The sequence below is a fragment of the Melospiza melodia genome, chromosome 6 (genome assembly GCF_035770615.1).
Source record: "Melospiza melodia melodia isolate bMelMel2 chromosome 6, bMelMel2.pri, whole genome shotgun sequence".
Lineage (NCBI taxonomy): Eukaryota > Metazoa > Chordata > Aves > Passeriformes > Passerellidae > Melospiza > Melospiza melodia.
Window position 1 is genome coordinate 7,278,565 of NC_086199.1, and position 15,312 is coordinate 7,293,876.

General features: G+C 42.2%; 1 protein-coding gene across 5 annotated transcripts in view; it reads left to right on the forward strand.

The window, feature by feature from the left end:
• SYNE2 (spectrin repeat containing nuclear envelope protein 2) overlaps window positions 1–15,312 on the forward strand; it is a 177,352-nt gene that overhangs the window by 104,517 nt on the left and 57,523 nt on the right. For all 5 annotated transcript variants that reach the window (XM_063159774.1, XM_063159769.1, XM_063159771.1 and 2 more), the window contains 17 exons: window positions 879–1,046; window positions 2,008–2,127; window positions 3,045–3,157; window positions 3,779–3,920; window positions 4,810–4,941; window positions 5,472–5,624; window positions 5,865–6,074; window positions 7,262–7,363; window positions 8,419–8,538; window positions 8,697–8,897; window positions 9,257–9,430; window positions 10,020–10,151; window positions 11,407–11,603; window positions 11,823–11,955; window positions 12,594–12,776; window positions 13,214–13,360; window positions 14,956–15,132. In XM_063159774.1, coding sequence (XP_063015844.1) covers window positions 879–1,046; window positions 2,008–2,127; window positions 3,045–3,157; window positions 3,779–3,920; window positions 4,810–4,941; window positions 5,472–5,624; window positions 5,865–6,074; window positions 7,262–7,363; window positions 8,419–8,538; window positions 8,697–8,897; window positions 9,257–9,430; window positions 10,020–10,151; window positions 11,407–11,603; window positions 11,823–11,955; window positions 12,594–12,776; window positions 13,214–13,360; window positions 14,956–15,132 — 2,604 coding nt within the window. The remainder of the gene's footprint in view (window positions 1–878; window positions 1,047–2,007; window positions 2,128–3,044; window positions 3,158–3,778; window positions 3,921–4,809; window positions 4,942–5,471; window positions 5,625–5,864; window positions 6,075–7,261; window positions 7,364–8,418; window positions 8,539–8,696; window positions 8,898–9,256; window positions 9,431–10,019; window positions 10,152–11,406; window positions 11,604–11,822; window positions 11,956–12,593; window positions 12,777–13,213; window positions 13,361–14,955; window positions 15,133–15,312) is intronic.

The following is a 15,312-nucleotide window of genomic DNA, read 5'->3' on the forward strand; positions in this document are numbered from 1 at the left end:
TTTAATTGGAGTGCCTCTGGGTTTAGGCTGTGATTCAGCCAAGTGCTCAGGTGCTGAACTCTGTGGGAATTGGGATCCTGAGTGCTTTAAAGCAGCTGGCTGTGTCTGGATCCCATTCAGGGTTCCTGTCAGCATAGGCTTCACTGGGGCAGCTCCAGCTGGTGAAAACAAGCAGGCTGAATTCTTGTCAGCTTCAAACAATCTGGCTCAGTGTTAGGACATGAACTTGGGCAGGGGAAGAATGTTCTCTAGTCAAGATCTACACAGAATGAAAGAGAAACAATCTCTAGATAAGGGTGTATGGTGTAAAGCAATTAATTTATTGCAGTTGATTACTTTGCAGTTGACCCATGGTACCTTTCTTCATGCTCACCTTAAGAATGTGAGTTTAAAGTATGCAAGGATGCACTTTGATTCACAACAGCTTGGATCAAAAATCAGATCCCAGCAGTTTACAATGGCCTGGCTGTCACATGGAGACCTTCCTATGTGTTGGTAGTTCAGCATCATTCCTCCCAAAGAGTGATGTGAGCTATGTGTGCATTGCCTTTCTCCCCTGCTGAGGCGTGTTGTCTTCTTGGTTGAATTCGAATGGAGTCTGTCATTTCTGCTCTCCTCTTTTATTACTTGATACCTGAGTTAACATAGCCTCCTGCAGATGCTCTTGTTTGAAACAGTTTTAAAAATAACTCTGTATAAAATAAAAGGATAAAAGGACTACACTGGAGAAAATCTAGGGGGGTTGCAGCTATTTCTCTTTTCCCCTGCATGTTTCTCTTCTCTTCAGAGAGGGGAGGTGTGAGCATTGACTTCAGAATGTTGTCAGAAAAGGAGTGTTTCACTTCTGAGAACGAGTAATTATCTGCTGTCCCTTCTAGGTGAGGTTATCAGAGATTGAACAAAAGGTCCTTTCTTTACTGGAAGATTGTGGAGATAGTGCAGACTACCAACAAAAGACAGAGGCTCTTTCCCTGAAGCTGAAGGAGGTGAAGCGCAATTTGGAAAATGTCCAGATGATGCTTCAAGACAAGCACAGTGAAGAGCAGGTAAAGCATGTGAATGTTGTGCAGGGCAAGAGTTGAGAGTCCTGCTGCTTTATTGGTCTGTGGTTGCAGAAGAACAGTTAGAGCTCACCCTGTGAAGCAAGGAAGGGAGAAATGTCAGAGTTGCCATTATTCTACTTTACAGTGCTGTATAATTACTTGTAGTTTACAACAAGTAGTGGACTTTTAATGAGTCTCTGAGCAGCATCTTTTCTGCTCTAAGTGCTCAGTGACAGAGGTCAGCATTCTGCTAAGAGCACAGGAAAATGACTTAGGGTTTGATTTGGTTTTAAATGCCTCAAAAAGTCCATGATGTTTATCTGTGACAGTGTCAAAGCACGGAGACCTTTTAGTAATTTTCTCTTTGAAGAATGCTTAAATGCAGTGATTCTCTCAGCTCTCCTGCACCAGAGCAGCACAGTCTTTGCTGAGTTTCCCAGTGGGTGAGATGGTAACTCCTGGCTTCAGAGCTCATTCCCTCTGTTGTGTGAGGGATCAGAGGAGCCCACCTGATGTGTTTGCTTAAGAGCAGCCACAGTCCCTCTGGTGTGAAATAGCACTGCTAAAGGCTTGTTTTGAAATACTCTGTGAGCACAGGTTGAAAATCCAGATGTGTGACCAGATTTATAAGAATAAATTGCACATGCCTGTATTTTGGTGAAACAAAAAGAAGGGAGTGTTAGTATCACCTAATCTGCTAGCAGGAAAAGCAAAGAAAGCAAAGTAACTGTTGGGGAACACATGTGAGGACCTTGGCAGAAGGTTAGAATGGTTAGGATGCTAAAACTTTCAGTAAATTCAACTGGACAAGAGTCTTTGCAAAAGCAGCAGTTGTGTTTCATGGCTGCTGATTCTGTGTGTGGTAACTCCAAGGCAGCTTTTGCCCTTTCCCCAGGCTGCACCTGTGGGGTTCTGCTCTCTTGTCAGGTCCAGAAGCCTTCCCACAATGGGTGTCTCTTTACAGGTTCCCAGCAGGGAGAGGATGGACCCAGAGCCCCTGGAGATCCTGCACTCTGATGGTTTCAGCCCATCCCAGGTGCCCCTTGCCCAGCAGCCTTGGCACAATGGGCTGCAGCAGCCCCAGGTAATGAATTCTCCTCCAGGCCAGGCTGCTCCACGTCCCCTGTGGGCTGGGGAAGCTGCTCTTACACTGCTGCAGTTCTCCCTGTGGGATCAGCTCTGTCAAGGGCTGGTTTCAGCTGCCCATCTCCTCCAGGATTTGGGGAGTTTGTCAGGATGGAGAAAGGCCTTACCCCTAAAATCCCTTGTTCAAAAGTTTTAGTAATATAAAGCTAGGAGATTGGAGGGATGAGTGATGCCATCTGAATCACTGTGAAACAAGGCAAGAGTCCTAGCTTTAAAACACTGATACATATGAAATCTGAATCTATACACTGATATTGTTATTGAAGGTAAGTTTAAAACTAAAGTTTTGTGAACATATTCCCATGGGCTAACTCACTATGACTTTTAAGGTTGTTGTTAACACAGTATAAAAATCTTGTAATGTTCTGTGCTCTGCAAATTACTTCTATTTTGCTAACTGTAAATTAACTTTTGCCTTTTTCATGCTATTGGAAAAGAACTGGAGAAAATGGTCCAGCTTGAGCTGCTAGAATTGCTCACTTTTCACTCAACACTCTCCTTTTAACTAATGGAACTCAAACTCATATCTGAGCAAATCCCCATTTTCCCTTACCTGTTTCTTTATGTAAGGATTGCAGTCAGTGGTGTTTAAATTTCTATATGTAATTTGTTTCTGGTTGGGTTTTGCTTTTAAAACTTTAGCTCAGGTGGAAATATATTCCATAAAAATGCATGTTTGCAGAAAATGGTTTGTTCTGTAGATTCATGTTCATACATAAACTTCATTTTATTCTGACAGAGGTCGTTTTTTTTTCTTTGCTAAATGATTTCACACAAAATGTGATTGAAAAAGCCCAATCATCACTTCAGATTATAACAGTTCACATAACTGTTCATGCTATTCTCTGTGCACAGGACCTGAAATTAAAAGCAGCTGAGCAGAAAAGCCTCATTGACTTTATTGAGTCATGTGTGGAAAAAATGCAGCCGCAGCTTGAGGACAGCATGACTCCAAAATCAGAATCCAGGTACAGAGTAACACAATCAGTTACCAGATTCAGTGATGTAAAACTGCCTAAACTTGCTGAAGTGGCACCCCTGGTTCTGTTCTTTGGTTCTGTGTGCCTTTAGAAGAAAAATGGCAGATTGGGGCATCAGTAGTCCAGAGAAATGGAGGCTTATTTTGGTGACAGCCTCTGTGATACTGAGCTGACTCCAGAGTTCAGATCTTTCTAGCAGACAGGACTGACACCTGCCATGAGCTAAATCAGGCCCATCTGTAGGCAGGCTGGGTCCCTCTGTTCACAGCCATGGCTGTACAAATGCACAGGCACACCCAGCCAGTGTAAAGGCAGCAGCTTTGAGAAAGGGGACATTGGGACCAGGCACCTTCCAGCACAGAACTAGCACTTCCTACAGGACTGTGCTCCCCACGTTGTCATTCCAGAGGTGGAGGCTGCCAGCAGGCCCCTGGCATATTTCATGCAAAGGGGAAAGTCCAGGTTTATCAAAGCTTGGATTAATAATCATACATGCACTTGGCTTCACTTTGCTTTTGAGGCACAAACAACAGAAACTAATCTTATACAAGAAACCTAGTTTTACTCTGCTTCAGTAATTGTCATTCTAACAATGTTTTCTCAATACAGCAATGGAGAATCTGCCTCAAAGAGCAAGCAGGCTGATGCCACCTTAGCTCCAAAGGATCAAATGGGTAATAAATGGCAATATTTACAACAGGAACTCTCATCAAAGATGAAATCTCCTCTCTGCCAGCTTGTGGAACCTCAGGTTTGTTTAAGTTCCATAAAACACTCTGATAGTGTAGATAGCAATTAGTTTATCTTTCTGTCTCATAGTAGCATGGCTCTCCATCAGATAACTGAAATCTGTGCAAGGGTTCTCCAGAGGAGATTGTTACTGCACAGTGTTTTCATAATTGTCTTTTAATTTTACTTTGAGGTAAATCATGTCTCTGAAGTAGTGACTGCTGAGCACAGTGTGGGAGCACTTAGGTGAATCCCTGTGGTTAATTTTCAGAGTAGATGTTATCTGCTTACTTCTTCCAGGAGCACTGAGGTAGTTATCCAGCAAGCTCACAGCTGGTTCCCGTGGATGTGGGTGAAATCTCAGTTCCCACAAGTGAGAACATTTTGGTCAAAGCAAATCTCTGGCTTAAATTTTGTTCTGCCATTCACCATTGTGTTCTCTCATTCTCATACATCAAAAAACAGAGTTTGAGCTGTGTGTTCTGAACAGACTGCTTGGATAAAACTATAATTCCTGTTATTAACAGTTTCGTTCATAATTAATTAGAATTATTAGATTTTCTGTCCTCTGAAATTGCTGCAGTACGTGGAAGAATATCTGACATGTAAAAGGGTGAATGTCAGCTCTTCCTCAGGCAAGACTTACCCTGCAGTGGGCAGTAGGGTTTCCTTAACCAAAACTTCAGCTGTAGCCCATAAAGCTGGGAATCAGAGGCTCATTTTTTAGTCAAGCTCCCATCAAGGCATAGCCTGCCCAACTTCTGCCAGTGAAAAGGGAACCTTGCTATCCAGGTGCTTTATATCAGTGCCTTGAATCTTTTAATGCTTTTTGACAGCAGTGTTACTGTGTCGCCCATAGCCTGTCTTCATTTGAGCTGTTCTAATTGCAATGTTCTTTTTCCAAATGTTAGATCACAACAAAGATGAACATGCTGCCTCGAGGCACATTCTCAGGTGCAGGAACCCCAACTGTGGAGGAGCTGAAAACTTACACTGTCCAGCTGGGAGACCTGAGCCAGGAAGCAAATGTGGTGCATGCACAGGTAAAAATGGCATGTCCTAAGCATTGCAAAAAACCCCAGGGATTCTAGACACAGGACACTGCTTGGACACTGGGAAACAGCCAGTAATCCATTATTGCAAATGGCATTCACTGTAGTGAGCTGAGTGTTGGGTATGGGCTGTAATGTAGAAATAGGTTGAGGATTTTGAAAGGAAACATAACAAATTTTCCATTATGATACTTCTGCCCGAGTCCAAAAGTTTGTTAGTGTGGGTAAAAATCCTCCAACTGTATAAAGCAGGATGGGAGTTGACAAGACAAACTTCTTGGGCTCATGCCTGAGATTAGAGAGCTGTAAGAGCACAGCCATTGTCCAGTACATAAAGGGTCATTGTCTCAGCTTTGCCCTTGACAGCTCTGAATGTTACATCCATGTATCCAAGTCTGTCCCTCAGTATTTCATTAATTCCATTTCAGTGTTAGCTGAGCAAACCTCTAACCTTATTTGAGTGAATGAATCTTAGCCATGCCTTGGGTGGAAATACTGAAAACTGGCTTGCATTTACCCAGGATAATGTGGCAGAGGAAGTCTCTTCCAATTTGGACAGAAAGTTGTTTGAGCTGCTTCTGGCAATCAGCCGGTGTTTGAACAACATGGAGGAGATGCTGAACACCTCCGTGCTCTCCACTGAAGAGGCAGCTGTGCAGCAGGCTCTCTATGAGGTAACTGCCCCAAATCCCAAACCCCTGTGGACTTCTGTTACAGCAGAATATATATGGCCTGGTATTTCCTCTCTGTTCTTCTGGCTTTATTCAGGAATAACAGTGCCAAACTATTTTGTATTGCTCAGATTTGGGCCTGTTGCTTTTAATAATTATCAACTCGAGTCCTGCTGCCTCTTATAGGCAAGAGTCCTTCCACAGACCATTTTCACTCATTTTGCTTTTCTTTCAACCCTTTAGACTCTGTCTGTGGAGCTGCAAAAACTTCATGCTGATCTGAGTGATAAAAAGGATGATCTTCTGAAGTCCATCAGCTGCGCTGGTGGGAGCACAGATGTGTTCTGCGAGTGCTTTAACAACCTGCAGGCACGGCTGGAACAAACTCAAGCTGCCACTGCTTCAAGGAGCAGCTCCATGAAAGCTGGGCTGGATCATAATAGCAATTACCTGGTACTCCACTGCCAAATGCACATCTTGTTTCACAGCATCTGTTAGGCTTGTCAGTGTTAATGCATTTGGGTTACAGATGAACAACCTCTAATGGGCTTTCTTTTTTCTTTTTTCTTTTCTTTCTTTTTTTCTTTTTTTCTTTTTTTTCACTACTTAAAACACTTGTCTTGGCCTCTCAAGAAGCAGATTAATTTTGCTGGTTGCAGTGCTGTTTGCAATGCTGACTGCCACAGGGGCCTGGATCACAGTAGATAAAATTTGCATGCAGAAAGTGTGGAAGTAACCTGGGATCCATGCAGGCTGAGCTGCAGGCTAAAGCAGTTTCTGTGTGTAGGGACTAGGCCAAGGGGGGTTTCATGTATTCTTTCAGCTGCTGTGTCCTCAGGAGAGGCAGGCTTCCTCCCTTGTGGTGCCATGTCTGACACTGGGCTATTTTTAGCAATGTGTTGGAGGTTGATTTGACCCCACTGCATTTACTGTTCCTTTAGGTTTTGTGCCACAGAAGCAGAAGCAATAGTTGCACAAATTTTCCTTCTTTTGTTCTTTGTTGGAAAAGCAGATAGTGAGAAACTTTTCTTTAGATTCTTGTGATGTGCTAAATCTAAAACTATTGCTGGAAAATATTCAGATCAGGTCTTTAGTCTGAACTAAGGAAGGAAGAGTCTGGTCTTTGAAATACAATTTGCAGTGTCCAGCAAAACTCGAGTGTGCTCATCATCTGCAAGTCATCCTGGCCCTTTACTGCTGAATAATAAAGCAGCCCTTTTGAGGAACACTGGGATGTTGTCTCCAAACAGCCACAGAACTGGTCTTGCAATGTTTATGTATGCAGAATCCATAGAGCTCCATCAGCCCCCAGTAATGGGCTCATTTTCCCATTTTCAGAAAAGAATAATTTGATTCTCTTACCAGTTTCCCAGACTTTTACAGTCACAGAGGATCATTGTGACAGAGTAATCTGTTTCTTATATCCTACACAGACTCAGAATTTCCCCTGTCCATTACTGCTTTAAGCCCATAATGTATATGCTTTATTTTGGTGGGATTTTTTTGATTGTTTGTTTGTTTAAGAGAAAAAAATAGCATTTACCTAAAGAGGTAATAATTTTGTTTGCTGTGTAATTTTGTCTGGTCATTACTATACTCCTGTTAACGTGATATATTTCTGATGTTTGTTTCTTTTGCAGAATCAAACCAGGCTACTCTATGATCAGTTAACTGAGAAAAAAGCTGCTCTGCAACAATGCTTGAATGACCTACGTGGACATAATGTTTCTGAACAGCTCCAGGTAATTTTATTTGAAGGAAATGAGAGGTTTTACAGCATTAGCTATTATTTCTAGCCTTCTGCAATTTGTAAAGTTTCATAATTTTTAAAGTTTGAGTCTAACTTAGGTTTTTACAATGGGAAGAGGAGAGAGTTCAGTATTTGCCATATTCACCACCACCTCTTTTCCTTTTTTTTTTTTTTTTTTAACTGGACCCCAGTCCATACTCAGACCTAATTCCAGACATTTTAGTGGTTGGAGTGGAGGAACCAGTCTTTCCTCAACCTCCCAGAGCAAATACCCCCCTTGCTATGGCAGAGAAGGAAAAGAGCTACACGTTACACCTTTTCTTATGCCTAACTACCTTTTCTTTGTGGGAGTAGGACTCTGGTATTCCCACCTTCTCCTGCAGCATTTATGAGCACTTTATCATATGGAATTTGACCAGTTAAGCTATTTTCTTTGATCTTTATTGGGATTAGCAGAAAATTAAAAATTAACAGACTGCATGTCCTCCTCAGAATGGTCATTGGCCATTTACCTACTTATTACCAAAGCAGGGATGGTATTCTGAACCTTTCTTTTTACAGGCTCTAACCTTGCTTTGAGGCATAATTTTCTACCAGACTGAGAGCCGTGTTCCCTGCTGAATTCCCTAGCAAAGACTGGCTATATTCTGTTAGGTAATCACCCCTGGAAAAGGAATGCCAGAAGTACATAAGGAAGCTTTTCTTCCTTCAGAGGGATCCTGTCTCAGTCCCTGAGTGTTTCTGATTCATAAGAAAAACCTGTTTTCTGACTCCATGATTCCTTTTAATGGCTGCTCTTGAATTAGTAAATGGAAAGGCATATTGAAGGTTGTCCTGAGACACAAGACCTGGATTCCCTTCCTGGCTGTGCTGTGTGAACACAATAAATTATGCCATATTTTGTCCATTTAGTTTATAAGCTCATGGGATTTTCTGAAGTGCTAGCACAGGAGAGATCCAGCCACTGGATTCACTGCACCACCAGTGATAATGGAAAGTTTATTTGAATGGAACTCTTCCTAACAGTTAATTTTGTCCTTCATCCAGAAAATTGGTGACTGTGCTGTGGAGCTGCAAAAGTTTGAAAACCAAGTAGCAAAATTGAGAGGCCATGGAGAAAGATTGCAGTTACCTATCACCTTAATCCAGGAAGCTTATAAATTAGAGGTAAGAGCACAGTGCAGCTTCCACTTACTCAGCATGGTTTGATTCTTCTAAGCAATGCATTTACAGCATCAAAAGGCTGATGGTTATTTTGTATTCTGTGGGTTTATGGGATTCATTTCTGTTCTTCATGGATCACTGCACAGTGTTTGCATTTTTAGGATGTTCTGGATGACATGTGGGGGATTCTGAAAGCAAAGTATGTGGAGCTGAACTCCCCTGCCATCAGTGAAAGCCAGTATGAGGACTTGCTTCGTGGGTTTGCAGAGCTGGTAGCTATTGGAAGGGAGAAGATGGCACAGGATCCAAAGCACCTAACAAAGAGCAGAGCAGCTCTGCAGTCCCACCTGAAAAATCACAAGGTATGAGGTGTTGTCCACAGCACTGCTCAGGTCACCATAGCGAGGAGAGCACTGTTTTCTGGGACTGGTTTCTCTTCAGTGTAGTGGAGGAGAGTGACTGGCTCCTAGCAAAGGGGAGGGACTGGTGGATGTGCAGAAAACAAAGACAAGTTTTTCAGTAGACCAAAATAATACCAGTTTTAGTGATAAATTGCTATTTCTCCTTACCTCAGAACACACAGCTGAGTAAGGAAAACACATCTTTCTTATAGTTACCCAAAGAGTTACTGTGTCCTGCCTACTACTTTAGCCTTAGAGCTCCTGCTGTGGGAGTGTGGTCTCTCTTAGAGAGCAAGCTTTAACTTGGGGCTTTTTTCCAGGATTTTTTCCACAACCTCATGACACGTATGGCTTACATGGAAGCGTTTTCCAAGAGAGTGAGTCCTTCTGTCCTGCAAAAAAGAGAGGAATTCTGGAAAGAGCTGGTCAATGAGGTCAAATTGCTGGAGCAGAAGGCCTGCCAGTATGGTATACACTTAGAGAGCCTGCTAAAGGTAATAAATCAAGAGACACCCAACAGTAAAATCTGGAGGGAAGGAGAAAAGTTGCATCTGGAGCAGCTCTTGTCCTACCAGTGATTCTTTGGCTAGCAGTTGTCCTTTCCTGATTTCACTGGACAGCAACAGTCTATTTATTACTTATTCTGTGTGTGCCAGTAAACCAGCTTTCTTCTTGAAAATCTCTGGAAGTGGACATTTCAACACATCACACTTTATGACTTCTTGCTATAATTTCTGAGTGTCTGGACTGACAGAAGAGCCCTTTAAGGCAAATAAATACCAGCACCACTTTAAAATAAAACTTTAAAAATTTAACCAATAATCTCAGAATATCCCTAGAGAATAAAAAATTGTCCACACCACTTAAAAATAAGAATCCTTAAAGATTTTGAAGAGTGCATAATTAATTCATCTGTAGTGAAATCATGTCTCACTTTGATATTTACATGTTATTCACTTATTTTTGTGTTATGTTTCATTAAAGCAAGAGCTGCTGATGTTTTAGAAGGCATTAAGGTCTGAGTCTGGTGTATTAAAATGCAAATGGATGTGTGCTGTGTAAACAATTCAATGTATTTTTTAGGATTGGATGGTATTTGATGAGGAATGCCTGGTTTTCAATAAGGAGTTAGAAGCACTTGCCTCTGCATTGCCTTCTATCAGTCTGGTTGAAGAAACTGAAGAAAGATTAATGGAAAGGATTGCACTTCTAGAGGTATTTATGTGTTTGTCACTGCTCTTCTTCATGCATCAGTAGAACTGGCAAAAAATATTTAATTAGTATATGAGGAGATGGCTTGCAGGGCACTGCCTCATCTCCTCAGCTGTGTGTGGATGCAAGCTCAAAACTGACTTTTAAAGGAGTAGAAGATTGGGCTGCTAATTTCAGCCAGGGGCTGAAGTCCATTTTAGTGGGAGTAATGACTAGAACTACTTTATAACTCAGTCTTCAAAGGAAAGTATTTGGGGTAAGATGGATGTTGTGCAGGCTCCATGGATCCTAAGGACAGCAAGTGCCCCTTCTCTGTAATACAGAAATTGTTTTCATGCCACACAGTAAAACCTGTAGGAAAGGACAATCAACTAGTGCTTTCAAATATCTGAAAATACCAAATATTTGAACTCTTACTGTAACACTGGTTGCAGCTGCATCTCTGATGACAGAGATACATCTTTATTTACAACCTCAGCTCCAGCTGGAAATATTTTATCCATGTTTTAAGCACATTTAAATATAAGGATATAAAGGCAGCATTTATGGTTGTTTTATAAAATTAAGAAGAAAGCTTTTCAGTAACCTCAGTGATGTATTTTCAGAGAGGGCTCTGCATTCCTCACAGGTGTGACCTTTCTCAGTTTTCAGAGGACATCCTCTGTTACAATTTTTTGAATTAATAAGTGTTTAATAAAAGCAAATTAATAAGTGTTCAATAAACTAATGAGTTTAATAAAGGAAAAAAGTACTATAATGATTTAATCTAGTTGACTGCAGGAAAGAAATCACTGGACATTCCCAGGAGAATCTGAGCTACAGTAAAGCTTTTGTAATAAATCAACTGTAGATGTTTAGTCATAGTGGCCTTCTGGTGCTTTTGATTCCTGATGCACTGAGACAAGAGACATGCAAAATTTGCTCAGCCATTGATGTGAAGATGCCTGGTTTTCCTTGGCCCTTTGAGTTCTTCACTAGCTCTTCACTCTTAAGTCTTTATTTTTCTTTAAAGGCTTCAGAAACAAAGTCATAAAGCTTTAGCAGATGTTTGGTGCAGGGTGAAACTGTGGAGCTTCACAGTTTCAAAAAGAAAGCAGAATAAAAGGAAACAAAGAGGAAACAAACAAACAAACCCACAAAAACTGTGTCCCTTTTGCATGTAATGATTAAGAAGTTAGAACAAGTGATGTGTGTTCTTCTAGTTGTGTTTTCTGTCTTTAAAATGTTACTGTTTTGCAAACTTCCCATATTCTGACAGAAAATCAAAAGCAGTGTTGATGAAAAGCATGCCAGGCTGTACCAGATGGTGAAGGAAGGGAAGAAATTGCTGACTGCTGTGAACTGTCCAGAAATAAGAAGCCAGATTGGGAAGCTGGAAGAGCAGTGGTTGTCTTTAACCAAAAAAGTTGGCCATGAGCTACACAGACTTCAAACACTACTGAAACTCCTGGTCAGGTGGGTCCAACACAAAAACCCAGTTTGAAGTATCAGCTAGACATTAGTTTGTGATTTTTTTAATAGATGTCAGCTGAAGCCATGCTTCTTGCAGGGTTGTGCAGCAGCAGAGGTGCCAGAATAGCACGTGTCTTCTCACAGAGAAGACAACTGGGAGGGTGAGAAATGTCTCCCAGTCTCAGCTAGAAATGTGTTTCTGTGTTTTGTTTCCTCCTGTAGCTACAACCGGGACTCAGAGGAATTGATGAAATGGTTGGATTCTGCTCAGCAGAGAATGAATTTTTGGAAGGAGCAGTCTCTCAATGTGTCACAAGATCTTGCCACCATCAGGGACAACATCAACAGTTTGTTTGTAAGTAATTTCTGCTGCCAGCTTTAGATAAGACATTGTGAACTCTGGTGAAAATGACCCTTTTGAGAGGGTTTTTTTGTTTGCCATGCCCTTGAGCCTCCCACATCATACAGCACTGAAAGGCTGTGTGCCCCAAAGCCTCTCAACAGCTGACCCTGGAGTGTGGGCTCAGGGTACAGGAGTGAAGGTGGTCAGCCAAAGTCAGGAAAGAGGAACATGCTGAATTACATTTCATGTCTTTTCCTGCTCCCCCTGGATGGCTAGCCAGGAGGTTCAGTCCCAGTGTGAGGCCAGACAGAAGCAACAGTGCACAAGGGGAAAGCAAAATATGAGGAAGGTTGACTGGTAGATGTGAGTTGGCCAGAGGTCTGAGGACTGGGGTTGCTCCACACCTCTGTGTGAAGTGGGGATCAGGATAATCTCAATCTCTGTGGGAGCAAAAGGTGGCATTCAGCACTATATATCAAGGTGGGCAAAATAATGATTTATCTGCCAGAACATGTCTAGATTTTCTGATCTTTGCCATCTTGATAAAATCTGTTTGTTGAGGCATTTCATCCTGTGAAAATATGGCTTGTCTTCATTTCAATAGATATGTAAATATTTACCCTCTTTTAAATTTCTCCTGTGCACCTCAGACATTTTCTAAGGAAGTTGATGAAAAATCTTCCCTGAAGTCATCAGTAGTGAGCACTGCCAGCCAGCTCCTCCATGTGAAGCAAGCTGATACTGCAGCACTTAGGTCATCCTTGGCAAAATTTGAGCAAAAATGGGGAGAACTGATTACACAGCTCCCAGCCATCCAAGAAAAGCTTCACCAGGTGAGTGAGAAACTCTGCTGCCATCTCTCAGTTCAAGCTAAATAATTATGTTAAAATGCTGCTGCTGGAATTCAGTTGACTTTTTCTGAAATAGCTGTGCCACGCTTTCAGAATCACCCAAATATTGTTCTGCACTTTAAATATTACTGTGTTCTTCCTGGGCTATTCTAAATATATTTATTATCTTTATGATTTTGCACGGAGTTCTGTTACTTAAAATTAGAAAGAATTACTCAAAATTAGAAAGAATTTTATTTCAGATTCATGAATTCTAAAACTGAAGTCATTTGCCTCTCTGGAGCACAGGGTTCAATTTCAAGTTCATGCCCCCAATAATGCGATTATAGTGCCTGAGCCTTTCTAAATATAGAAATGCCATTTCCCTTGGTATTTCTAACAAGTAGAGTGTAGAGGATTCATGATATGCTTTACCTCAGCTTCAGATGGAAAAGCTTTCATCACGAGAAGCTATTGCTGAACTAATGGCCTGGCTGGACCATGTGGAACAGCAGCAGGAACGTGAGGAGCTGATAAATTCACAAGGCAGTGCTGCCCAGGTCAAGACCCTCCTTCAGAAGTACAAGGTAAATGGGAAACTGAGAGTCCAGGCCTGCTGTGAAAAGCATGGAAGCAGCTTACAGGCACTGTCATATCCTTCCCCTTGCTCTCAAGAGGGTTCCTCAATCTGAAACGTGCTGTAACATCCTCCTTTATACAACCTTATGCTTCCATGACACACAAACCACTGCCTGTTCTGCAATACAGCTACTGCCTGCTGGGCTGTAATCTCCTTTTATCATGCTGTCCCATCTGTCTCATCTGTTCTGTCTCTTGCATTTAGATGGTAAAATGTGACGAGCAGGAAAGCTTTTCTTCCTTAGGAGGACAGTCTTTGTGTTTGTGCTATGTTCTAGTCTGCCTTTCCAACAAGGAATACCCTAGTGGAGCTCCATAACCTGAATCCATTTAACTAGAGAATAGGGGGTGTGAATATTATGGGTCATCAAAAGAAATAACCTGCTAGGAAAGAGAGACAAGATGGACATCCCTGCAGGGAGAGAGAGAGGCTGCAGCAGACTCTGGGCACTGTTCAGATGTTGGAGCATGAGTGGCAGAGGCTGATTGCTCCAGCCACAGGGAGGATTCATGCTGTGTGCTCCAGAGATGCCATGGAGCCCAGCCTCAGGGCATGAATCCCCACAGAGCCCTGTTTTGCTCTGCCCCTGCTCAGAGCTCTGACAGGCTGACAATTCTCAGTCTGGAGCTGCAGCCACTTTGGTGCTGCACGTAAGGCAAGTGCCAATGCAAACATTTCTTTCCAAGTGCCTTGGTATAGCACATATATAACATTTTGGTCTGTATCAGCTGGATTTGGCAGTTGGGACATGTAGGTGAGGTGCTGTTCTTAACACTTTGGATATTTAGAGGTGGGTTTGTAGGTGTGTCTTTTGCACTTGTCAGCAAGGTGGGGTTGTGTGTGCTGAGAAGAAAGCTGGGATGACGGCCACAAATTCCTGCAGGGAAGCAGCTGTGGCTACTGTGGTATTCCCTAGTGACTTTTCTGGGCACTACTGGATAAATATGGAGCCCTTTCCTACTCTCTTCTAATACCCTCTGAAATAAGAAGACATTCCCTTATGTTTTCACTTTGCTTATAGTTTCTCCCTTCTCTCTCTGCACAAGAGATGCTGATGCTGGAGGACACTTTTTCCTCCCAGATATTCTGATATTCTATTCTGACACCAGATGTTTTGTTAAAAAGAGTAGAAGCTCATGCTTCATTTTCCTGTGAGTGTGGGAAAGCCTTGATCTTGGCCTCATCTGGCCCATGGCAGTGTGATGGTTTTGTCCAGTGGATTAAGTACAGGGTCTGGTTCCCCTGGGTTTTATTCCCTGCTCCATCTCTAGCCTGTTTTTACCTTGAACTGCCCACGTAGTAGTAGAGATTTTCTGCAGAAATTTTAGTGGATGGAAACACTACACAAATACAGAATGGTAAAATCTGAGAATTATTCCTACAGACAACTCTCTTTCAGAAGAATATTTTAGCTCATGATTCAAACAAAGCCGTCAATGCCCCATTGCCACACCTTGAAGCATCATTGGAACCATTCAGATTAAAACCACAGAACGGATTGCTTTATTTATATTTTTGTTCTTTCTCTTTTTTCCCCTGCAGGAATACATGATGGAGATGAACTTTAAGCAGTGGATGGTAGATTTTGTTAACCAGTCCCTGCTGCAGATGAGCACCTGTGACGTGGAGAGCAAGCGCTACGAAAGGACAGAGTTTGCCGAGTGCCTGGGTGAGATGAACCTGCGGTGGCACCGCCTGCAGGCAGCCCTCAACAGAAAGGTTGGATTGAGCTCCCATGCCTTGCTCTCTTACAGCTCTGGTTTTGCCTGTGCCACTGCTCTGTATTAGGGATATATCAAGCTACCAGCAGTTTTCCTGTTGTAGCAGTTGGATTTGTGCAAACAGTGATTATTAAATAAGTAGTGTTGACAGGCACATTCAGATGGGGACATATGAACC